General features: G+C 39.1%; 1 protein-coding gene and 1 non-coding gene across 2 annotated transcripts in view; one reads left to right on the forward strand and one right to left on the reverse strand.

The window, feature by feature from the left end:
• Positions 1-16,018: 16,018 nt before the first annotated feature.
• On the reverse strand, positions 16,019-16,113 carry TRNAI-UAU. Its single transcript has 2 exons — positions 16,076-16,113; positions 16,019-16,054 (listed from the first exon to the last, which is right to left on the reverse strand). It is a non-coding gene; the product is annotated as a tRNA-Ile (tRNA).
• Positions 16,114-20,481: 4,368 nt separating this feature from the next.
• The window catches only part of HAAO (3-hydroxyanthranilate 3,4-dioxygenase), a 32,878-nt gene continuing 27,578 nt past the window's right edge, over positions 20,482-25,781 (forward strand). Inside the window, exons 1-2 of the mRNA XM_042892254.1 lie at positions 20,482-20,666; positions 25,181-25,259. Of these exons, the coding sequence (XP_042748188.1) occupies positions 20,587-20,666; positions 25,181-25,259 (159 nt within the window). The 5' untranslated portion in view covers positions 20,482-20,586. The remainder of the gene's footprint in view (positions 20,667-25,180; positions 25,260-25,781) is intronic.

Consider the following 25,781-nt stretch of genomic DNA (forward strand, 5'->3'; position numbering starts at 1 on the left):
AAAAAAAAAAAGTGATGAAATCCTAACATAAAACTAAATGCTTTAGAATAGTAAGTCTGCATTGAGTATCACTGTACATAGAATAGATAAGCATTAGATTTATCAAAGCTATGTTACAGATCACTTAGAATAATAAACTTGCATAATAACAGGCTCCACTTTTCAGCCAGGTTCTTCTATCTGCTGAAGTAAAATGGAAGGCACACACATCTGTATAGATTCAAATATATATATCATACCCCACCAATTTTGACAAGCTAAGCAGAGTGACACAACTGAAATCAAACCGTCTCATCTTCTGAATTTTCAGATTATGTATTGGTATACCTGCATCTATAGACAAAAACATACAGACTTCCTTCAAGCCCAGCAGGAACAGGGTTGCTGTGCAGAGCATGAGCACCGATAAAGTCTGTAGCATGCAGATGAGCTATCCATTATATTAGGTTCACCACTAGAACACGGGAAAAAACGTGACTTGGAAAGAACAGAATGACTGGACCTTGGGAATTCACTTTAATAGTATTAGAAAAAAAGTAAAACAAGGCCAGTTGAATAAGATCTAGTTTTCTGCTTGAAGCCATATGGTAAAGGCAAAGCCTACAGTCTCATTCCCATACATGTTTCCCCATCTGCAGAGGAGGCCCATGACAAACACACCAATGAAAATGGAATCACAGCTGCATCCACTTGGATTTCTAACTGCAGGCAGAGAAGAGTAAAACTCTGGACAGAAGAATTCCACAGCCTCTCAGAAGGGCAGCTGGATCTGCCTGCTTTCCTAAATGGAGGAGTGTTCCTATGTCTATTTCTGAGAAACCTCTGGCTCTAGGGTGCATTACAGCCACAAGACCTGCTGGCGCTTCAGATCTGCTTATCTTTTTATAGTAGCACTTCCCCTTCTGCACTCCTGATTTTAATGTCAGAATTTAATGTTAAAATTGCCATAAGGGTTGTTGTAATTCCTTAAGATTTTCGGAGGGGTTTTGTTTGTTATGTTTGTTTAGGGAGGGAATTTTTTAAAAGGATGGGTGAAATTGGTGCTGTAGCAAGCAGCTGTCAGATAAGACTTCAATGGTTAAGACTTCATTTATGTGAAAGAGGAATACAGGTAAGAATTGCAACAAGGGATTACAGTAGTACATCACAACAAAGCTCCCTATACAATGATTTGCTCTGTTGCTACTCCAGAACATAGAATAAAAAAGAAAATCAGTCACAGAAAATACAAGATACATTCCCCACTCTAACTTATAATTTCACTATTCAAGAACAGCTTTCCAGTTCCTATATCCTGCAATGATAAGCTTGTAGGCACAGTTTTGTACTTCCACACAACCCTAACAAGAGTCTCACCTAAGTTCAGGCAATCTGAAACACAGGGCTTTAATTAGACTTTAAAACAAGCAGCCTAGATAGCAAAAATACTACTTTAAAACAAATGGCTAAAATTCCAGAGCAATTCACTTTAAATATATGGTCTCTACTTTCATGATAGAAACTGAGATAGCAGAGAGCTCTGTTTTCTCATTTAGAAGCAGAGTCTGTCATAAAGATACTATCCTGCTGGTAAATGGGATGTTTTGGAAGACACGAGCAGTCATCCAAGTACAAATTTAAAAAGCATATGTCACAAGTGATAAACATTCCTTCTATTTTTTATTCTCTTTGCAACTTCTATGTATAACTGCAGCCTTCAACATAACAAAAATGAAAGAATTTAAAACTGTACTAAGGGGAAGAAGTCCTAAATTGAAATAAAAATTTTGTAATGCTTGTTCTGGGCAAGAACAGAACAATTTAACATGCTAAATTTCTGACTCCAAGGAGACACAGATCCATTTGCTTTTGCTCCTTATCTGCAAGAAGAGGATATTATGACTTCATTTTGAAGGGATACTATGGATGAATCCTTTAAACATTTGTGTGATGTTAAGCAGCAAGAAAACAGAGCCAATGAATACAAAACATCTGCAGACATGATGAGAAGGACCACAGAGAACTGAGTCTGATCTACTAAAGCTGAAAGTTAACCCTAAAAAGATGATTCTTGCTATGCCTATCACTCTTCCCATCGGAGAAACAGAGCACTCTTCACTTCTCACTCAAAGAGAAATGGGGGCCATCAGACACGTACACAGCATCAGGTCCCAATGAGACCCTTCCAGCAGTGAAGATCATTAATGTTTTCTTGTTGAGTAGACTAAGTCAACCCCCTAATTCCACCAAACTAAACAGTTGAACACTGATGTTTTAGAAATTCTTTACATTCCCTCATTTTGTAAAAATATAAGAACTGATTCATACGTTATCATATTGCAGCTTCACACTATCACATCAAACAATAATCCTTTACATGAAAGTCACAGCTGTGCTGGACACATCACACTTGATAAAGGCGGGACATCTTTCCTCTGCTTTCCCACATACAGCCTCTCCCCCATTCCCTAAGACAAACTGCATCTTCTCATGTTTGAGAGCTCTTTCCTAACCAGAAACAGCTTATTGCTTGTTACCACCTAAAATGCCCCATCCAATATGTCACCATTGCTTTAGAGGTACAGAGTGGTCCAACAGACAGAACTTATTTAAACAGTGCTGTTCTCCCCTTGTCTTAAACTTTAAAGCCTAACGCTTCCCCACACAAAAAGGCCTCAGGTACCCCCCCCCCAAAAAAAATCTTGTTTGCTTCTATCAGCTGCACTAGTCCAATTACTAGATGTACACATAATTTGTAGGCAGAGGTTTTCTTTTCAGTATAGTTAAACACTTTTAGTGAAAGCACTACAGACACAAACAATACACCACACAACAAAAATCCCAGAACACTGATTTACTTTCTGGAAACATGAAAGACTAAGTTCTGTGATCATATTTGTCCAGTTTCAGCATGTTAAACACATGTAACATGCTCAGCCCAGTGCATTATTTCTAACAGCTATAAAGATGTCTCCTTCTTCCAAATGTTGCACAGTCTCCCTAGCAGGCTTTCAAAGGCCTTTTTCCTTGAGAAGAAATGCTGGTGACACAAGTCAGGAAATCATTTCTTTAGGCAAACTTCTGACTGCAAGTTCCAAAGTACACCAGGACCCAGATGCTTTGAAAACTGTCTGCCAGCTGACTTTGTTCCACTTTGAGAACAAAAGCAACTCTTTAGAAAGCACTTTCTTAAAGCTGTTAATCCTTTAAAAAGGAAACAATTCTTAAATTATCTGCCCTATAAAAGCAAACAAGGAGCCCAGGGAGTCTTTCTGAATGGTTTACATAGCAATCTGAATAGGTTGCTATTTAAATTTACACAATAGGTTAATTACAGGGCCGCAACAGAAAAATATCTTTCATACTGTTTTCTTTAACATGTAAATAAAGAACACTTATCTTGTATTCAGGAAGCATAGGCAACAGTGACTTCCAAAGATATTTATCAAACAAAAAACAAACCCTCAAGCCTTCAAAATTGGAGGTTTACCTGCCATTAAAATACCAAAACATCGAAGAGGAAACTGATGGCATCTTCTGTCATACTGAGACTACACACAGCTGACCCAACAGTACACCACATTGTTGGTCGTATGCCCAGAATTCCCTCTGTAGAGCGGTTTGAATCATGTAAAATCATCTAGACTAGTCCCTAGTCACTACATCAGATCTCATCTGCAGCAAGAATTTGGGAATGCTGGATATCCACACATCACTCACTTCCGCTGTCAGTGCTGCTCAGCATCTCCAAGATAAACCAGATTTAAGCAGTTTGTAAGATCTTCTGGAATACCAGAGCCACAAAATGCAGTATTTCATTAAAATAGGAACACATGATCATTCTAGCAGACCAGAAGCAAGTACACCATTCAAACCTGAAAGAACACACGTAAGTGCACATCCCAGATGTGAAAGATCACTTTTGTCTCTAAGACTTCATGTCAAATTCAGAATACACTCTCAATTATTGCCAAAGTAGCACAAGAAACCAACACCCCATTAAGCTCATTGTTACTGTGGTGCAACTCTTCTTAATAAGAAATGTTGTTTAAAACCCACAGTTGACAGACTCTGGAAGAGATTCTTCCATAAAAAATTCCAGCACCATAATGAGTTATGAAAAGAAACTGCCTTCACCAGAGCTGCCCATTCAGAGAAAGCAAAGGAAGAGAGTTCACACATTTAGGACAAGTCTCGAAGTGAGACTTGACTTCTGTTCTTAAGTGCGTGTGTGCCATTTAAAAACAAACAAACAAACAAACAAAAAAAAAAAACACAACCAAAACAACCCACATTCATGCAGTAACGTCAACAGGAGCTATTCTGAGTGATGTGTGAAGACTGTTTTAGAACAAGTGACTTCTCTCACAAGCATAATTCCCAAACAGAGACAGGAGCCTGATAGCCCGATTTAATTCCAAGACAAAAAGAACTCTTGACATTACTTAGCTTTCTGCAACATCTTTGTAAGGGCAGATTTAGCTAAGAGCTTAAAGCTCTCCATTTCGCGAACAGGACGGTTACTAGACAAAAGAAACAATATTGACTCCTTTTTACAAAACACACATTTCTCCTTTACATGAGAGTACAGCAATATTCTGCTCTCCGCAGTTAACGACTTAAAGGATGACTCTGCTCAAAGCCAAACCTGTGCCAAACCTTTACAACGTGACTGAGATAGAAGATAATTACCAATATACTCTCACAGTATGTGTGCACGTAGCAGTGAATCCAAGCCTCCCAATGCATCTTAAAAGGAAAAAAAATAAAGGTCGCTAATCTTTTCAAAGTACTTCCTCTTGCAACATTAACAAAAGCTTTTTTTTGCTTTGCATTTTTGAGAAGGCTTATGCAAGCTCCATTTAACCACGATGAAGATGCGAAATTAATTCCAATTCTCATTATTCCAGTCAAGTTGCAAATGATCTCCAGAGAGGCCAAGAAGCCCCTCAACACAGATTCGTAGTATAAAGCACAATTTTTGTTCACTGCTGCCTTTATTTTCAAGAACACATACTGCTTTGACCATCAAAACCTGCTTTAAGGACTTTACTAGCATAAGAGAAGCCTATTTCTCAGGCTGCTGCTATTCCCAAAATTCTCATATGCAAGAGAAATTTACATGTTTAATTTGTTCCAGAATACCACATTCTGACAGTAAATTGCTGAAGAACCGCTTGTTCATCTCTGTAAGTCTGGCACCTGCAGCACTGCTCTTTGATTAAAAAAACAAGGAGATTAGTTTAGTAATTTTGATTGTGGTTCACTTGTGTGACAAAAGGCAGAATTGTACCAGAGGGTAACTCAAATAGTTCAGCCTGAACTTTGCTTTGCTTATAGTTGTTCTGGTTTTTGTTTTTTACCTGCAGGTAAGAAAAGCAGGAAGGTTTCCTCACTTCAGTCACTTTTATGCCAAACTCTAAAGTAGGTTCATAAAGCTTCCTGAAAAGACCACTGTAATTCCATTCATTTCATATCTGCTTCTGCCTAACAGTTTCATGAGCATAATCTGCAAGATAAGTACATTTTTAACCTCTATCTGAATAGTGGCATTTGTTGGACCTGATTTCCATTCCTTCTTGCTTTGTGCTTTGAGTTGCCATTTACACTAGCACTAGCTGGTTGCAATACAGTCCATTCAAAGCGTATTTTGTGCCAAGCCTAAAAATAGTTCTGTATTCTCCCCAAGAGAACACATGAAAAGTAGGTTATTTAGAGAGTTTAGGATTAGGTATACAGTAGTTCATCATAGAGAGATGTTAGTCTGCAACAAGAAGTTTTTCTCTGAAGAAGACACTGAAGTCAGTCCTCTAGCAAGCAGCAACAGCTTTAATTTCCTTCACCAACTTACTGAAACACCCATGAATCAGCAAAGGCCAGTGTTGAGGAACCTTTCCATTTGCCATTGGTGCTAGAAATTGACCGTATCTGATGAGTACAAAGCACATGCTTGATTGTACAACAAATGTTTTCAGCTGATTTCTTGGACAAAAAAAAAAAATGAAAGTGCTTTATTGCACCTGAATCTTTGTCAATCAGTAGCTTCTAGAGGTAATATCTGCTTAGTTATGGATACTGATGATCCACACACAAATTGTCTGTAAGTAATAGTAAAATAAATAAATAAATAAAGCACTAGAAAAGTCAGTGTATTTTTTTCTAGGGAAGAAATGGGGTTGTAGTCTTAAAGATGTAATACGCAGGAAGTCACTTACAGCTCTACACACATGGTTCCAGTTTGAAGTCTGGCAACTTTAAGAGATTTGCTAATATTTTCACAAGTAAAAACATTTCTATCACACAGCCTCCTTCGACCTCAAAGGAATTACTTAAAAGAGTTAACAAAAAAATTAGGCGTGCTTGTATTGCTTTTTAGTGTAGTGTTTTCTTACACAGCACAGAGGTATTTTCCATATGAAAGCCGTGTGTCTGAAACAATACCTAATTATCATCATCTATTAAGACCTGTATTTCAAAACGTTTTAGAAGTGTTTTCGGATTACTTTTTAGTTGGCCACCTCCTACCAGTCTTAACAGTAAAGAGCTTCAGAATCACTGCTAGAAAAATGAAGTTACAGAGTACAATGCTGCCATCTGCTGAATACTGCTTCTCTCTACTATTTCCAAGGGTTCAGTCATAGGCTTTTGAAGATTCTCCTCTTTAATTTGATCGAGTTGAGGGAAAAACAAATATTTTTAGGTCAAGCATTTATTCAACTGCAGACAAAGACAGCAGCTCTATTTCCCACTAATGTTATGACCACCCAACACTCACTAAAACCCCACAGTCCTGCATGTAACACTTGCAGCACAGCAAGAAAACCATGCTGAACGTTGCTCCTGTCAGAACTAAGCCCCTAAACTAGTATTTCATGCACTAGTATTTCTGGAACAAGGTATCCAAATCTGTGGCTTTCTCAAGGTGTGCACAAAGCAAGTTGCTCACTAAACAGTGTTAAAGAAAAACAAAACAAGACCATGGCAAAAGATGTGATCTTGTATTTCAGCAAAGCTTTGGAAAATGGTGCATCCTCACCTTCAACATACAGGTTTGGGTGCCACAGTGTAAGACATAAAACTATCAGAAAGCACCCCAAGAAATACTACAAAAATCGTGAAGGGTCTTAGAGGGCAGGATGTATGAGGAGCACTGAGGTCCCTGGGTTTGCTCAGCCCAGAGCAGAGGAGCTGAGGGGAGGCCTGATGGTGGCTGCAGCTCCTCACAGGGAGCAGATTGCAGCACTGAGCTCTGCTCTGTCACAGCAACAGAGCAGAGGGAACAGCATGGAGCTGTGTCGGCGGGGGGCAGCTGGGGGTGAGGGACACGGTCTGCACCAGAGGGCAGTGAGCATGGAACAGGCTGCCTAGAGCAGGGTTCAAGAAGTGTTTGGACAGTGTTTCAGTTTGGGTGGTCCTGTGTGAAGCCAGAAGTCATATGCAGTAGTTCTTTGTGGATCCTCTCTGTGATTTTATGAAAGTACTCCTATGTCATTTTGGCTGTGACCCGCATGAGCTATAGCAAACAAATTTAGGTACAAGTACTGAGTTCTTTCATGGTCTGTACTGCACAAGTATTATCAATAAAGCAGTCTCCAATTCATGCACTGTTCTCTAGTGTTTGATTGTTACCTCTTGGGTAAACTCCTTAGCTTCATTTATCTTAGTATAACTCTTAAAGTGCATGCCAGATATTTTTGTTCCCACTTAACCAGTATAAATCTGAATAACTCACTTAACAATATAGTGAACACACACCTCCATTTCTATAGACGTAGACAAATCAAGGACGAAAGCCTGTACACCAAATTTTAACTATGCATGGCCTTACTAGACAGATGCCTAAAAATGCAAGTCTGATTTTTCCCTGTCTTGCATGGAAGTAATAAAGAACATAATTATTATAACACTGCTGCATTAGAATGGTACCTGATATTCCTTTTGAACAGGCTGTAAGAACTCTAAGGGAGAATGCCAAACAGAAAACAATAGGTCTCTTTTGCATACAGGATGGCAAACAAGCTTAGCAAGCAGCCTGCCCCTTTGTTATCATTTTCCATTTATTGAGAAATCCTTAGGAAAAATTCAGCCTCAGTCACATCACCTAATTTGATGCAGCTCCACAGTAATTATGATGGATTCATGCCGCATCACTTACACTGATAAAAGGAAATTACCAGAAGATTCCAGAAGCACTTAACTGGACTTAATTCCAAGCATAAACTCTTAAGTGCTCCATTGATGACTGTCAGTTTGATTGCAGGATGAATCACATACCAAGAAATACTATCACTGTTACTTTAAGACATTTTTATTTCTAGCAGTATCTAGCAGGGAGGGGAGAAGGTTTTGCTTAGAGATTAAAACACTCATCCATAGTTTCATTTACTTGTGACATAAAGAAAGCCAAATTTAGGAAAAAATATTTTACAAATTTAAAAAATTAAACATAGTAAGCTGACATTTTATACTAAATTGATCATTAATGATCATTAGGTCATCAAACACAGAAAGAGGATAGAAAGAGTTTAGCAGTAAAGCAAATCAAAGGACAAACAGAATGCATGAGAAATAGTCAACAGCAGCACTAAGCTGAAGCAAGGATTTGTTTGCTCAGGGTAGCTCAAATGTCAATTCAGCAAAAAAAAAAAAAAAAATGCAAGAAGCACTTCTGCAAGATCAAAACTCACATTTACAATTTCAAGCTAATGAAAGAGTGAAAACACTAGAAGTGGTTACACAAGAGACAGAAACAGCATTTACTTTTTTTTTTTTTGTCCTCTGTGCAAGAGACAAGATGCATTTGGAGCTGCAGCCACCAGTGCTACAGAACAGGTTTTTGGGTCTGTAACTACCTTAAGATTTCCTGCAGACTGCCAGCATGGCTAGATTTATACATGGTAACTTGCACTGAGCACTTACTAGGACTTCATTGACCACTAATAGGCCGTAAGCATCATGGAAACATCTAACCTATCAAATTAAATGAGCACACACAAAACAAGCACAGGCTACATAGCACACAAACTGCTGCCCTTCTTCCCAGCAATTGTATTTTACTACTTCCATTACCTGTATTGTATACGCATAAGCAGGAGGCCGTCCTTTGGTCAGAGTTATTTACCCTATAACTCACAATTCTGTTTTCAACCAGTACTTACTGCTGAATCATGCCAAAAACCACATATACTGAATGAAGCAGTGGGTCATACTTTGAAGTCCCATGAAATTTCTGGTTTCCTTTCAGCCAGATGTAAGCTTCCCATTATTTTTGGCCAAACTCCATCCACTTCTAGAGCATGAGGCACATACATTGACATGATGAAAATGTACTCATTTGTATTATACTTTAAAACTATATTCCAAAAACAGTTCATCTCAGCTGCTTGACAGTTTGATCTTTACTTTTGGAAGCATTTAGATGACAGGCTGCAATTGGAATGCTCCTCAGCTTTCAGTAATCCATGGGAGAATGCTGAGATGTCCAAACATCGACATGATTTTACGTCCAACCATCTCACTAGACTTGAGCTTCATGCACCTGAAAAAGTAAAACTACCCACACCACTATCCACAGGTAATTTTAAACTCACCCACGTACAAGCTATCTGATCAGTTTCTACATTTGCCTCACAGAAACAGCAAGCCCCAGCTAGTGAGTCTGGGTACTCAAGAGCACATGGGATGGCCACAGTTTTCAGACAGGTCAGCATTCTTCAGCAGTGTTAGTGAAATAACTGCTCAGAGTACCAACACTAGTTGAGTCTAATGTACAGAGACAAGAAACAGCAAAAAGAAAGCATGAGTTGCAAGTACTGATTTTCCAAACCTCAGTGTAAATGTTCTCACATAAGAACACCTCAAATACATTACGTTTGCAATGAAAAGCAGTTTTTGCAACATCTAGATGCTTAGAACTAAGTAGACCAGCATCAATATCACACATGCCCTAAGCAGCCTTGAAAGTTTGGTGGAGTGTTTCAAGAGTATACAAATCCTGTGGGGCATTCTGTTAAACAGGCATCTAAAGGTGCCGGGACAAGTACCTTAAGTTGTCAGATTACAAGTTTGTCTTCAAGAATGAAGACAGACCACAGTGCACTTGAAACTAAGGAAACAGAAGTCTTTATCTCCAGAGAACTAGAATAAGAGACACAGTAAGTTAATTGGGGCCCAAGACCCCAGCTGTGATCACTCTACAGCCATGCATGTCCACATCGAGCCCCCCGGGAAACACAGTACATCCAAAGCAATTCACAGGACAACATCTGCAGCCACATTGACATGAGGCAGCTGGTATAGATCTTGCAGTGTAATGTAAAATCCTTAGAGCTGTTGTCCAAAATGCGCAAGTCTAAGCAGGCAGCAAGCATACAGGAAAATGTGGATGAAGAGAGAGAAGGAAGGATATGCAAGGATGCTTCCTGCTTCAAGGCATCCCTCTGAAGCTGAGCCCTTCTGCAAGTGCTCCTGAGCATATACAAGAGCGAATCTCCAAGCCTCAGGCCTGGGCACTTCACAGATACATTCCCTATTCCCCTTGACTGAGAGCACCCTCAAATCTATTATCATTTTCCTACACCCCTCCCCCTCCACCCAAACACCCCAAATGAGGTGGACACAACTTCACTTGTAAAACATTTTCATCCTGCCACAATGGCAAATGAGTTTACACAAAAGCAGAAGATTTTCCAGAACGTAGTTCACTAACAAAGCTACATACAATTGCATTAATAAACAGCTTTAATATTAACTGGGCTTCATGCTTGCTTGAACAAGTCTGATGTGCCTCTCCTTAAAGACAGATGAATGTCCTCTGTTAAACAGTGAACAAATAGTACTTAATTTTAAGGATTAGAATTGATTAACTATAATGCTTACCCCAATGGCTAGGATATACATAAAATAAATGCATGCAGTGAAGTAAATTGACTCAGTTTTATTATCCTCTACTTTGCAAATAATTTTAGTTATTGATGTCTGCAATCAATCTGACAACCTCTTTCTAATACTTGAAAAAATATTTGACTCCAAGCTACACCACAAACCTGCACAACCTGTGGCATAGGTATTTTATACATTCTTTTTTCCAAAAGATAAACCATTAAAAATTCTTTCCCTAACATATGTATATTTTGTGGTAAAATTTTTAGATACATTTCCTAACAATACCCTAAATCTGCTGCCTCACAATGAAAGCTCTCTCAGCTAAAACAGGCAGTACAGGCTTGATTCCCTCCTTCATGGGAACATGCCTCCACCAGCATTTGCAATCACAGGCTCTACCCCCTGCCATTTCAGCTACTTTCCTAGCTTGTTCTTTCTCTGGGTTTGGTTTAGTTTGTCTTGCTGTGTCTTGAGTCTTTTCCAAGTTTTCAAATATTTAGGCTGAACCAAAACTATTTGGAAAAAACAGGAGTCTTTTTCCACCTTAAAAGCAGAACCTAACACAGGAAACTCAGCATAAGCAAGAAAATTAAATGGGCACAAACACCAGTACTGATTATCCACTTCCTTCCTTTCCAAGCCAGAAAGCTGAGCTCTCCAGCCCTCCCACACCCACTCTAATCCCTAGAGAGGCTGAGGGTTCCCTTACATTGGTACACTGAAGTAACTGCTCAAAATACACAAAGAAAAACTGCCTCTTGAGATACTCTTTGCTTAAGCAAAATGTGCAGGCTAATTTGCTTTCTATAGGGGCTCTATTAAGCTAGAATAACTGGCTGAAGCTCATTTACTTGTTTTTCACTGCCCTATACAGCACGTTCATACACCTAAAACCAGACCACGCTCCTCAAAAAGTTTCCTCATCTATGTCCTTTTATTTTCCCTCCCATTCTCTTCTGCTTTTCTTTGTCTGCCTACACTCTGCCATACCATTCTTGTTACCTCTACAAACCGGGGTTCAAAGTGCAATACATGAGTCCTCCTTATGAGCTTTTCTACTGAAATGCCCTTTATTATCCTTTTCCTCAGCTGCATATTAAGATTTGGGTTAAACAAGTCTTTCCCCTTGGTTTGCAAGAATCCATACTCTATTCCTCCCCCCCCCCAGCTGCTGTTTCTTAGTTTTCTATCTCCATAGTATGGGAATCCTCAACAGGAAGCAGCCAACTGGACTTTAGGCAGCTCTGCAAGAGAGCCTCTAACAGCAGCTCTTCTGAGCAGGTTTGTTTAGCAGAATCCAAGCTGGGCTTGCTGTGCTGGCACTTTGAAACAGCACTGAATTCATACAGACTTGAAAAAACATGACACATCCTATACACTTCTGTTACTCTCAACACAACTAATCAACAGATTTTAATTTCAGAGAGTTCCTCAAGATGTTACACACAAAAGATAAATAAATCACTAGCAAAAAAAAGTACCTATACCTCCAGTTGATTTGGTTTATCTTGGAATTACCCTTGGAATTTTTTTGCCTATTGTTCTCTGCTGCACACAAGGAAACATTTGCAAGCAATTTCTATTTTTAGGATGTCTGGGAACACTTGCTTGGGTTTTCCTTTTTCATTGTGGGATCACAGTGCCATCTATTGGAAGAATTAAGAAAAGCATATTCTTATTCGCTATTTATTAAGACTAAAATATTACTTCGGATTCAAAACAATTAAGCAGACCAAGTCTTCACCATAATATTTTATAGACATTTTTTGGAGTACACAAAACTCAGTACAGTGGAAATTTCAAGATCAATACACTCAAATAGTATTAAGAAACACTCAAGAGCCTCACAAAAATCAGGACTACAACAACATGCAACAGGCAGAATAAGTGGCAAGAAGTTGTATCAACATAATAAGTAGTTATGTGCAGTAACTCTGTCCTACCTTCTCATACCACCCTGCATCTCCCATTCCAGTGGGACATCCCATGCAAGAAATATGAAAGTGTAAAACCTGTTCTATAAGCTGATTATTATTTATCATTCACAACCACTCAACAGATGGATCTTTGTAAAATTCTTCCTCTAGCAACAAGTAACAAGTATATTTGTTTCTCTAATAATCTATAAAATCTCTCTTTCCAGTCAGTGAGAAGGAACTCAAGGCAATTAGAAAAACACCACAGAGTAAGCATAACTCCATACTTAACACTGAATGAAGAACAACAGTAATTTAAAAGAGAGGGACCTCTTTAAAAGGGACCCTGGAAGGATTTCAGAGGAGCTAGGGAGCTACGGGCCCGCAATCATGATGTTCACACGTAGAAAAATGAAAAAACATGGTACTGGATACAAGATCTGCATCCCTAAGTAAACTGGCCAGAATGGAAGAACCACAGTGCCAAAATGGAGAAACCCTGCCTTCTAAGAATGCTTCCAGGAATGCCCAGGGAACTGTCTGAGCCACAGCCGTTGCAGCCTTGGCCAAACTGAGGTCACCTATGAGGACACTGACACACAGCAGCGGGTCTGAGGGACATAGACAGCATCTGGCTGTCTACTTATCAAAAAGAGAATAGAAACAGCTGAACAGACTGTTACCAGGGAAAAGAAGCAAGAAGGAGGAGAGGAAATACCTCTCCCTGAATCACCTTAGTACATCTAGCACCATAAGGTATAAACCTAGAAAACAGTTGGGTGACGTATGTATATCACACAAAAGTTTTAGAAAATACCAGCCACATGCAGACACTGCAGTAATAGCATAAGGGTAGATTTACATATATAACAACTTACATGCTTATATGTATAAGCCACTACCAACTAAAATTAAAGCAGCAACCAATAGTTCAGGACCTGGAAGCCCAATAAAACAAAGGAAACCTTTAGGATAAACAAAAATACATACTTTTTTCTCCTAAGCCTTAAGACACCCACTTTCCCAAAAGACACCTTTAAATGGAGGAACAATAGGCAGACTGGGGCACTTTGTCAGAACTAGAGAGAACACAAGGCAGGACCAGGGCTTCCCAAGCCCACAGCTCCACAAGCACCCACCCTGAGCAACCTTCCCAGTGCATCCAACTTCACCGTTTCACCAGAGCAGAGAGAAGCAAATAACAGCAAATGAGCCCACAGCTACCACCCAAAGGAAAACACAAAGTCACTAACCTCTGCTCCAACACAGCACCCTTCTTCCTCATGCCTCAAGAAGCTGGCAGTAAGGCCCAGGGCATTCACACCAGAACAAAGGGATATCCTAGCACCACCAGGTGTCCACAGACAGGCCATAAAGAGTCACAACCCTCCCCCCCAATGCTTTAATTTATGTTACCTCATGGTCCAGCATTCCTCAGGATGTAGTCAGACTTCTGTAAAAGTTCTGTACAATTTGTTTCACAAACAGCCAATATATGCAGGTAAATAACATCCTTTTGTTGTACAAGCTGAGTGAATTCCCCCTTAACTGTCCTGATTTTATATGACCTCCAGTGTGAAATCCCCATCTTGTATCTCTCACAGGTGTTAAGCAATCAGGAGTGTAAAATACTGCAGGAATGCAAACAGGTGTTTCTCACATGGCAATCTTGGTGGGGGTTTTTTTGTTGGTTTTTTTTTTTTTTTTCTTCAGAGGCAGGATAGAAATCCCCTTTGAGAGAGAAGGAAAGATCTCAAGGATGAATGGAGGCCTTGAAGGAGGCTACAGCACTGTGCAATTCTTACTGCTTGTCCAGCTGCTCTCTGATACAGCAGAAGCACGTTACAGAGAAGCTGGGCTGCTGCTGTGAATTCAGCAAATAGCGTCCATTTTGTGCTCCTTGGACATAGTAAATGGTAAAAATTGTGGTAAAAATGCATATGGATATGGTAAAAATTGTGCTATCACCCTCAGCAAACCAAGCCAAAACCTTTATTACAAACATAAGGCTCCTGTTAGTCAGGGAGAGGAGGAAGTTGTATTTTTCCCCAAGTCTTCATTAGGTGGGTCCAGCCTGGAGAGCAGGTTGCCTCTGTCATGACAAACAACAGGCTTTCTGTTATTCTTCTTTTCAGTTGCACAGAAACAGCGCTTTCACTTTTTTTTTTTTTTTTACTATGCCAACACTTCTGTAAACTCCATCCTGTCTTCACCCCCCATCATTTTGATGTACTCATTCATGAAGGAGAAAATGTGAAACAGCAAACAGAAGGTGAATTGTATCTCTACTCTATTTAGGCCTCATCATGCTGAGTGCACATGGTGCACACCTCAGCCAGAAGTGTACCATCACTGAAAACATTGGTGAAGTTCCTGAAAAATACAGAGGGGCCAAGGTGGTGGCTAGTATTGGGAAGATGTGGTAACTGAAGGACTGAAATTAGAAGAGGAGCATCAAGGAATTAAGTGCCTGCAGTAACACACCTGTGGGCTGATTTGGGCAATGGTGATGCCTCTGGCTGCACAATCCCAAGGTTCTCAGTAAACTATTTATATAAGTTACTATTTATATAAGTTACAGTGCAGTAATAGTAGGTTAGACAGATGCTAACAGGCATTTTTACAAGCTTTGGGCCTAAATGCTTCCAACTTTCCCGAAGAAATTGCCCTTTTTCTCCAGCCTTGCCACTTCTCCAATTATAAAAGCAAATCTGAAACTATTTCAGTTCTTTTCCTTCCTTCTGTGGACTACACATTTGCAAAACATTACCATATTAACGAGTAGTTACGGTGAACATGCATGCTGAAGGAGCCAAAGGAAAGGATCGCTTGTAGTGATCGCAGAAGTCAACAGTTGGCGCTGTGTTAAATAAGCTACGATAAAGCAACCTTTATTTCCTGCAAGGTTGCAAATGGAGCTTTACCAGGAAAACGTTGACTACTCCATACTGAAAAGCTGCTCTATAAAAGTATTAAAGACGCATCTGTGCAACCATGTGTCTACACAACCGAATGGATAGAAAAAGTGCCCCTGCAAGCACTCCCTGTGTGCGACCACTTCCCCTCTGCTTCTAGAACAAGCACAGGGAATACGCCCACACACATGGCTCCACACCTCCGTGGCAGCAGGGACACGCTTAGAAGCCCGCACATAATTTTTCCATAAGCTTATCAGTTCCTCCATTTCCTCCTCAGGAGCGGTCTTAAAAAAAGCCCTTTCTTTCTCTCAAAAAGCTCTGTGCTCCAGGTGAGGCTCGAACTCACAACCTCGGCATTGCTCGGCTTTAGTACTGCTGTATAAGTACCGCGCGCTAACCGATTGCGCCACTGGAGCCCTGACACCAACTCCTCCCGAACGCTTTATCAAGCACTCGCCCAGCTCGGGCGGGGGAAGTGCAACGGGCTTCTTTCTTGTGCCCTACGTCCGGCCGTGGCACCGCCGCACCTCGGCTTCCTGCCAACGCAGCACTCTCGCCGTTACCAGCGACAAAGCCCTGCAGGAGAAACGGGCTAGCGGTCTCCTCGCCCTCGGGAGGGCGGCGCCACGAAGCACGGGAAGGCGGAGAGCAGCCGCGGCGCCGGCAGAAAGCCCTCCCACCCGCATGGCGGCCGCAAGAAGAGTCCGGGCTTTCCCTGTAGCGCGAGAAGCTCGGCCGAACGCCGGAAGGACTGCCGAGATGAAAACACTGGATATAACCATTATGTATGCCCAGAAACAGCACAGTATATACACGATTTATTACTTAGAAACAGTTATTAGAAAAACCTCATGCGTGCATTTGTTGTTGAAGTACAGTGCTAACGTGAACTTGCTTTGCAGTCACTTCTGTCACTATTTGTGGAAGGAAGATAGTCAACAGAATTGGCATCAGCAGACATTTAAACACAAGCAGTGCTCCAGTACTGCTACACAGTTGACACAAGGACATAATCTCTCTATTTTTCCTCCCATTATTACACATTGACATCATATTTACTTTCCTAGATGTGTGACAGCTCTGCTGGGCTGCTGACATAATCGCCACAAAGAATGGTTGTTTTCTGCATCTGCTTTACTGCAGGCAAAACAACAAGCTCCAAACCTGTCATAACGGAGTGCATGGCTGTGCAGTACTACAGGAGCACTTGGGTTTCCACGGCCTCTAAAATGAAATATGCGTGATCCCGCACAGCAGGTGACGGGCACTCAATCAGTTTTAAGTAAATAGATGGCACTGATCTCCAAGGTTGAGTGTCAGGTACATGTGGCTTCAGTACCTCCTCCCCCACACAAGATTCATAAATGAGCTGAACCTTTAGAGGCTGTTCTGAATGGAGACAGGGCTCTTCTTACCTGTCATGACAGCTGTTCTGCTGTTGGTGCCATTACTGTGGCTGTTACTTAGAATATGATTCAGTAGCATACAGCATTGACAGGCACAGTAACACATATCCGCTGTATCTTAACCACTGACGAAGGTGACTGGCAGAGAGAGAAGAAATCTGCTGTCAGTTCATTTCTCAGAGCAATTTTACATCATTGTGGATGTTTAGACGGCATGCCAGAACACTGCAGTTGTCTTCATCACCCTTACTAGCACATCAGTACACTACCAAATAAAATAAATTATGCAAAGATTGCCATGAATATAATTTCATCCAACAGGTGCATCTTTGGCAAGTACAAAATTGTCAGCATGAATTAAAGCTGAAGTTGTGAATGTACAGACAAGATCTTTATTGCAGACTCAGCCTTAGACAAGAGAGAGGACTCAATGAATCTGTCTGTGATATTTATATATACCATAATCAGTGCTGTTGTATTTTAATCAGCCTTCCCATAAAAGTGATAGCGATAGTAAAGATCCAAGCAGATGTTGTAGGACCTTTTGCTTTGCAATGTGATCAACCTGTTTTTTTTACATTTATCCCCACCAACACTGGCTGAGGCCCTGGATAATTTGTTTATAAATAAAAAACAGTGAAAACTTGGACACATGAATCAGTTCATAAGTTGGAAGAAAACTGCACTTGGATTCCCTCCATACGTTTCTTACCAATTCGAATTTTTATTTCCAAATAAACAGGGTTTTAAAATATAAATATATAAATGATGCTTTCAGTTTAAAATGTACTTCATTCATATTGTTTCTTGAAGAATGCTTTCGGACACAAAAAACACAGAACTGATCCAGAAAAAAAAGCCAACACTTTTTCCCACACCCATAGTGCAAAGGGTAGATTGATTACGTTTTAGTTTTATACTTTTACTAGTCTTGCATTTCTCTCAGCAAAAGCTGACAAATCTTGAGCCTTTACCCATGTCTTCCCCACCACAGGGAAGGATGTGAGCCAAAAGCAGATGTAGAAACCTGTGATTTTGGAACAGACTTTGAAGGATGGAAAGAGCTACTGAAAAGCAGAGTAGCAAGAAAAAAATTACAGGTCCCAATCTGGTCATGAGGTGTACAGACTTAACTGAGTCTCACTGAGACTGCAGCACTAGGCCTGGTCTTTGCCTCTCCAATACACTGCACAGAAATTGCATTTTGTTGCCCACTACTTCCAGGCTGCACAGACCATTTCTTATTTCTCCGCAAAAATTGCAGCATTCCTTCACATTCACTACAAAATGGAGAGCCCATTAATTGCGTTTTTCAAAAGGCTCCAAAAAATGTTGCCTTCTTACAGTCACCTCTGCTTACTAGCAATGGTAAATTTTATAAGTGAACTTCATTGGTCTCCTGAATGTTTTGTTTTTTTTTTCATACCTCACTCTAGCCATAAAATGGATTTATCAGCTTATACTGAGATAGTGTTCTCTGCAGGTAATAATGCCTTGGATGCTGCCTAGCGGGAAAAATAGTGGAGACTAGAGGTGAGAGTAGGGGGTTGAGACAGAATAACCCTACAGTTAAAACTTGCACATTAATATTGGCTTTATCAAATCCAGTATGTGATTTTCCCTGCTGTGAATTTGAACAGTCTTTTTGCTTTCATGCCTGACAAATGGAGTCCTGCTCTGCAATCCCTTACTAATGATGAGGTAGAGCTTTACAAAACCACTGTCATTAAAAGTGCCTTTAGTTCTCCTGGCTGGGTCACAATCCTCTCAGTGAAAATGCCTTTTAAATGGAAGATCATTTTCCTTCGCAGCTAAATAGTGTTCCAGCAGCCTACAGAACAAAAAGCACCTAAATGTTCTTGTCTGTAGGTCCAAAACTGTGCAGAATGTTATGTAGTGATGTCTCACAACCATTAGTCATTCTAACAGTGGAAATTTCACATACTAAATAAATCATGTTAGTTGTTTTTTTTTGTTTGTTTTTGTTTTTTTTTTTTTTAATAACAGAGTAAAATAGTAAGTACTTTGTGCTTATTTCAGGGGAAAATATTGCCAATACCATACTGACTATAATAATGTAACAGAGCTATAAGCCATGTGAATCTTTTTTTCCTAAAATAAGTGGAATTTTCTTGGATCAATTACATAAATAATTTAAACTAAATTGCAAAGAAGTAGTAGAGATGAAAGTAAAGCAGAGTCACTCTCATACTTACTAAAGCAAGAGTTATAGAATTAGTTTCAACACATACTCTGTTGCCTTTTTTCCCCCCTCTCGTAGGAAAGTTACATTGGTATAAGCTGAAGAATACCCCAGTGTGTACTGTTCCAGTATCTTGATTCTTCAATCCAGAAGTTGTACAGCCCATAGGCACACATCATCAAGGATATATAGCCCACTTTTAAGTAAATCATACTATACTTTTACTCCCACGCACACTGACCCACTGAGCACAGTACAAATATTGTCACAAGACTAAGCTGCAGTAAGAGCAAATAAAAAGCTGTGACATTTTGTCATGATTTGTTTTTTGTTTGTTTTGTTTTTTTTACAATCACCCATTTCACATATTCAAAACCTGAAAAGAGTGTTGTTAAAATGGAGTAATGAAGTGGTCTGAAAGCAGTGAGCAATCCAAAAGGAACTTCATAGATGCAGAAAATAAATTAATGGGGGGATAAAGACTAATACAGACCAGGAATGCCTGATAATCATCCATTTCTTGTTTGCCTGCTAATTTGATGATAGCATGCTATATTTTGCTTAAGGGCATCACAGAACCACAGTCAGCTCTCCAACAAGCCCTGCCACAGTACTGGAAATGAGTGGGACTAATTAAAATGAACATTTGTGAGCAGCTGCTTTTAGTGTTAAAAATGCAAGAGACGTTTATTTTTGTTGTCTTGCAGACGTGGTTCCCAATATTTTCAGTCACATACCCAATCATTTGGCCTAAGAAGCTTGAGGGAGGTGGAAAAAGGAAATAGGGCTGTTATTAAGCCTGAAACACAGAGATAGATAGTTACGTGCAAAAATACAGTTTGTATTTACTCTACGCATGTAACTGAACTTTGAGCACTGCTTTGAATTTCAAAGCACATTTAGCTTTGAAACTTGCTGTTTCTATATTAGACATGCCCAAGTTTTCATAACTCAATGTAATGAGACAATTTCTGTATAGAGGTAACATTTGATGCAGCTGAGAGAATGAAGCTACCTCCTTTGGGTAGAAAATACAGATGAAAATACATTTTTAAAAAACACTTGTCAATTATTAGCTAAGCTGCTTGAGAGCATTAGCACTCTTTCAAGAGTAACCTTTGGCTGATGAACCTGTCCCCTTTGACACTCGAGCCTAAAGACACCTCCTCTACCAACCAATCCTGAGCTCTGGGGACCGAGTTGCCTGTGGTTTGCTTACAGAAAGAGCGCAGTGCAAACTCAAACATCTTCCTCAAAAGCTTCGTAGTAGCTAGTGGACCATGGAGCTTCGTGTGAATGTCAGACAATGGATAGAAGAAAACAGGGCAGCCTTTTTACCACCTGTGTGCAACAAGCTTATGTAAGTAAATGAAGGGGTATTTTATGTTGTTCTTAAATATATAAATATTCTTAGCTAAAAGAGGAAATTGTTAAAATGCAAGAAAATGTAGTTCCTCTCAGAAGACAGCAGTCACACATACTGCAGCTTTGAAGAATAGGAAGTAACTTGCATTGTGATTATACAGAACATCAGTTTGAGCATGCTTGCCTGACTTCAGCTTGTAAGGCAGTTAGGCCGCTAAGGGACTTTGCATCAGGCCCTCTGACAATAAACTCATAGAAATCTGAGGAGATTTCTGAGGCATCCCATCCATAAATGGTAAGATCTAGCCAAGAGATTTGTGCTGTACTGTCTTACAACCTGCAGCAGCTATCAGAGCTGCTGGGGGACATTCTGATGCTGCAGAGATACTACATATGCAAGAGCAATCAGAACTGATGGGATATATCATGTGAAGACAAGGAGAAAAGCAGAGGAGGAATGCAGGAATTTCCAATGTCCATGGCATTTCCAGAGCTGACAAGGCAGGGAAGGACCCTCTGTTCTGCATGAGGCTGAACAGGCAATGTTTGAGGGGACTAACTAGCATCTTAGAACTGTGAATTGTATACTCAATAATTATCCAGCTAACAGAGGAAAAAAACTGTGGGCATTATAAATGCTTTCAGCATGCATGTTGTCAGTATCAAAGCCCTTGAACAAATTTCAGTGTAAATGGTCAAATTCGTGACAACATCTGGTTGTAAAATTCACAGAGATTTCCTTTGTCACTGAATTCAAGGACACTGTATTTAGTCTGAAACTACCCGTGTGTAAGATTTTCATGAGCGAATAATCTATAAGAAGTGATAGAAAACCTGCAAGCAAGAAAACTTGTTTTTTCTCCTTACTTTTCAATTTTAATTATTAAAAAAGCAAAGAATTTATGTCTTGCCCTATCCTGAAAGGCTACCTCTAATCAAAAGCTGAATGAGCAGCACTGTAGCAATGACATAAATTTCCGTTCAGTTACATTTGCTTTTCAAATTTATGGTTGCAAAGTATAAGAAAGGTAAAATGCACATCCTTAATGACATGTTGCTATTGAAACTGAAGTTCTATGTTCTGACTGAGAAATTATGACACATAATCTCACAACAGTTTCACAGTGAGTGAGAGAAGAAAATGTCGTCTTTTTGATCTCATTTCTTTCACGTTCAGAACAGATTTAGGAAGCATTTTGTAAAGCAGAGTCAATTCTAAAGCTTACCAATGATGTCAGTAAAATTTTATGTGAAACATTCATGTTTTTCTTTCTTAACAGTAAGTTGAACCTTCTTGTTTACTGAACTATTCTGCACAATCTACCAGCAGCTCTGTGTAATCACGAAGTAACTGTGAAGCACGAGGTCCATCAGAGGTTAAAAAGTTATACAAGTTCCTAAACTGTTAGTGTTGATGAGTCTCCCCCATAAATACTGCAAAAAGCCACACTGAAACAAAGGATATTTTTCACAATAAAACTTGCATAGATTAAATAAATCTTTTTTTTTTCTTTTTTTTTTTTCTTTTTTTCCTTTTTCCCCCAGTTGAAACTTTAGTCTGTGGAAGAGGAGAGATAAGCCTTGTATTACATAGATTCTGAGTCTCTCATCACCCACTTCTGGTGCTTTAAGGATTTTCCAAAAAGCTTTAGGCAGTTTTCCAAGATTTAACTAATAGATTTCCAAGATTATTTTCAAAGACTTGATCATTTATGTGCTGAGTACGGTTGTACGAAGAAATCTTCTCATGGCCTTTACAACACAAGGTGGCCTACATATTAAAAGATTTAAGTAACTTATGATCTTAAATTTCAAAGATATTCAATGGTTAAAGTCTAAGTCTTACAGCACATCAGTTGGACTTTTTGTTTCTACATTTGCTACGGCTTTCAAACATTTATTCTTTTACGTTCCACTCAATTAAGAAAATCAACATTTTAAATACCTATTCGGGATTTCGAAACAAAACCTCATTTCCTGAATCACCATCTACTTAAGAGTTTTACCAGAGTCAAGAAAACAACACAGTGTCAGAGCTGCAATTTAATGATATATATTTTAATTACATTGCCTTGCAAGCTTAACTACTTCTAACCTCAAAGAACAATTTGTGCCAAATCAGAACCTGCGACACAGCTATTTTTGCAGGGTCACTAAGGCACTTCTAAAGCTCTTTGAGTTCAGAGTATGGTACTTACAGTAAAGAGACCTCATTGTAGTCACAAAATATCTCATTCTTCACAGTCTTGAGACATTTCTAAAAGGTTGCCTGCTGGTTACATTTTCTTTATGTGATTAGGAAGAGAAATAAGGGTATGTAAAACTTAATAGGTCATTGATTATAATCTCATTCGAAATCTAAAAATAATGCAATCAATTTCCACATGCCTGAAACCTTTGACATTGAAACTGCATTAACTGCATCCCAGATGATCTTAACTGAACCTCTTATTTCTTATGGCTTTTTCTTCCTAACTCTATACAATTATATCAACTGGACAACTTTGTTTAGCAGTGTGAACAAACAAACCTCTTGGAGTTCCTACTTGTATTTGATGGTGAGAATTTTGTGATGGGGCTATTGTTTAATTGTTAGTAGTAGGAAGAATTAACTCTTGAGTGCCTGCTTATTATGTAAAAAACAGCTAAATCCATAGAGTAACAGAACCAACATCAGGTTTGCCAAAAAGTAACTAAAAGTTAAAGAATGATTTTGAAAGCAACATTTTCCCTTGTAATGACTCATTAAAAGTAGTGATTTAAAATTTTTAAATTTTGGTTTAAATTTGGGGCTCAAAAAATTTATTTTGGGGGGTTTCTCAAAATTTACTCACCTTAAAAATAGGCTATAAGATACTCAAATAGCCTCTCCCTTATTGTCCAGCATTGCTTTGAATATATTTAATGAACTGTTCACTGTGTTTTTGTTGTTTTGGTCTTCCTACCCTTCTTCAGTAGAAAAATTTATTAATGCAGAAGTATTTTGGTGTGTCCTTGAGCACAAATATTAAACGCGTCTAATACAAACAGCTTTGATTGTTTCCTTATTTTAAGTTATTGGCATTTAAGCCAGGTGCTGTAACATGCTTCCCATGATGTTAACAGTCAATTTAAGTATTGTAATCTAATTTAATTCTTCGTACTTGAATTTGATCAAGGAGATGTTTGTACCTATTACTTATGATTTTTCTTTTACTAATGCTTACTGTGGTGCTCTTTATCATTTAAGTAAAGCATTTAAGGAAGCAAAGTAAACATGACAGCGGTAACAGACCAGATATATACATTCAGATGTTCACAGTTGCTTGGCTTCTCTCAATGAAGGCTTATGAAGTGCTGACATAGGGACAAATATTTCTTCCCTGTGTTGCAGTGGACCACTGACCTGCTGGTTCTGTATTATTATGATGTCCATTATTATGATCTCTATACTACCCAAAATCTTTTTATTAACATAGATGTCAGCATCCTTCGGCTAACACATCAAAGAGGTTCTTTAGGACAAATTTTGAATCACAGTTAACAATTCTGGACTATAGGAGGCTTTGCCACACAAAGAAAACGGATAACTTACATTATCTCTTTCTTAATATAGACTGACTGACAGATAATTGGGGTGATGCTTATTCTTTGTGAAAACTGAGAGAAATGCTCTCTGGCACTCTCAAAAACAGAATTAAGATAAATTTTCCTGAATTTTTTTTTTTTTTTTTTAATCATCCACAGCCATAAAGAAACCATTGCAGTGCAGTTTCACTTCAGCAAAGGCAACATAAAAAGAAGAGAAAGAAGCTGATAATTTATAGAATCATAAAATCCTTAGAGTTGGAAGGGACTTCTGAAGGCCACCTAGCCCAATTCCCCTGCAATGAACAGGAACATTCACAGCTAAATCAGGTTACTCAGTGCGTGATCCAGCCTCACCTTGAAAGTCTCCAGGGTCGGGGCATCACCAGGCAACTTGTTTCAGTGCCTCACCACTCTCACTGTATTTTTTTCCCTATATCTAACTTAAATCTACCCTCCGAGCTTGAAAACATTTCCCTTTGTTCCATCATCACAGATCCTGTTAGAAAGTCTGTCCCCTTCCTTCCTGTAAATCCCCTTTAGATACTGAAAGGCCACTATTAGATTACCTCAGAGCCTTCTCTTTTCCAGGCTGATCCCATTTAAAGGACAGTTCCTGTTTTGTGCCTCTTGCATACCATTTTCTGTCTTTACAATTCAAAGCTCTTTCCACTGGTGATAAGTACCTTTGTCCCCTTTTCATAGATGAAGGCACTGAAATACCAAAAGAGAAATAGGCGGACAGTGGCAGAGAAGGAAGATGCTCTAGGTCTCTTTTTAATTTTGGATGTTGCTCCTCGCTCTTGTTTCACCAATATACTGTCCTCAAAACATTAAAAAAACAAAACAAAAAAAAAAAAAAAAAACCCTCCACAAAATTTAGATAGAAAGAAAGAATGCTATGTGTAGAAGTAGCTTTAAAAAGTCACTTTTCTTTTCTAGGCATCGATATCAAATGAATGTGATGTTTGTTGGAGGGCCTAACGAAAGAAAGGATTACCATATTGAAGAAGGAGAGGAGGTAACCAATGACTCACTTATATTTTGTTGTTTTAATTGATCTGTATGGTTAGAACATTGCTAATTTTGAAGCTACAAATAAACAATACCAATCTCAGTGGTGTAGTATTTATTAAATTTATTCAAATACTTAAACAGAATTATGCACCAGAACAGCACAGTCTGTGCACTTACTTTTAAACAAATACAATGAAATCAAATCTATTCTGCTATAGTTAACTTCCAAAGGGAAACTAGATAAAGTGTTCTTACACTTCAAAATGAATGGGTTCCCCAGGCAGTGGTCACAGCACCAACTCTGCCAGAGTTTAAGAAGCATTTGGACAGCACTCAGACATAGGGTTTGAATTTTGGGTGGACTTGACCTTTGTGGGAATGTATATAACAGAGATTCTTTATGAATCAAATCCATCGTTTTTTCTGCATATCTTCTGTAACGAAAGAAAGTCATCCTACTTCTTTGAGTTATGAGCAGTCATTGGGCCAAATGTGGAATATAGGAAGAAAGAGTAGAAACCAAAGA

The sequence above is a fragment of the Lagopus leucura genome, unplaced genomic scaffold (assembly GCF_019238085.1).
Source record: "Lagopus leucura isolate 7727_CA_CO unplaced genomic scaffold, USGS_WTPT01 Super-Scaffold_73, whole genome shotgun sequence".
In the NCBI taxonomy this organism is placed as follows: domain Eukaryota; kingdom Metazoa; phylum Chordata; class Aves; order Galliformes; family Phasianidae; genus Lagopus; species Lagopus leucura.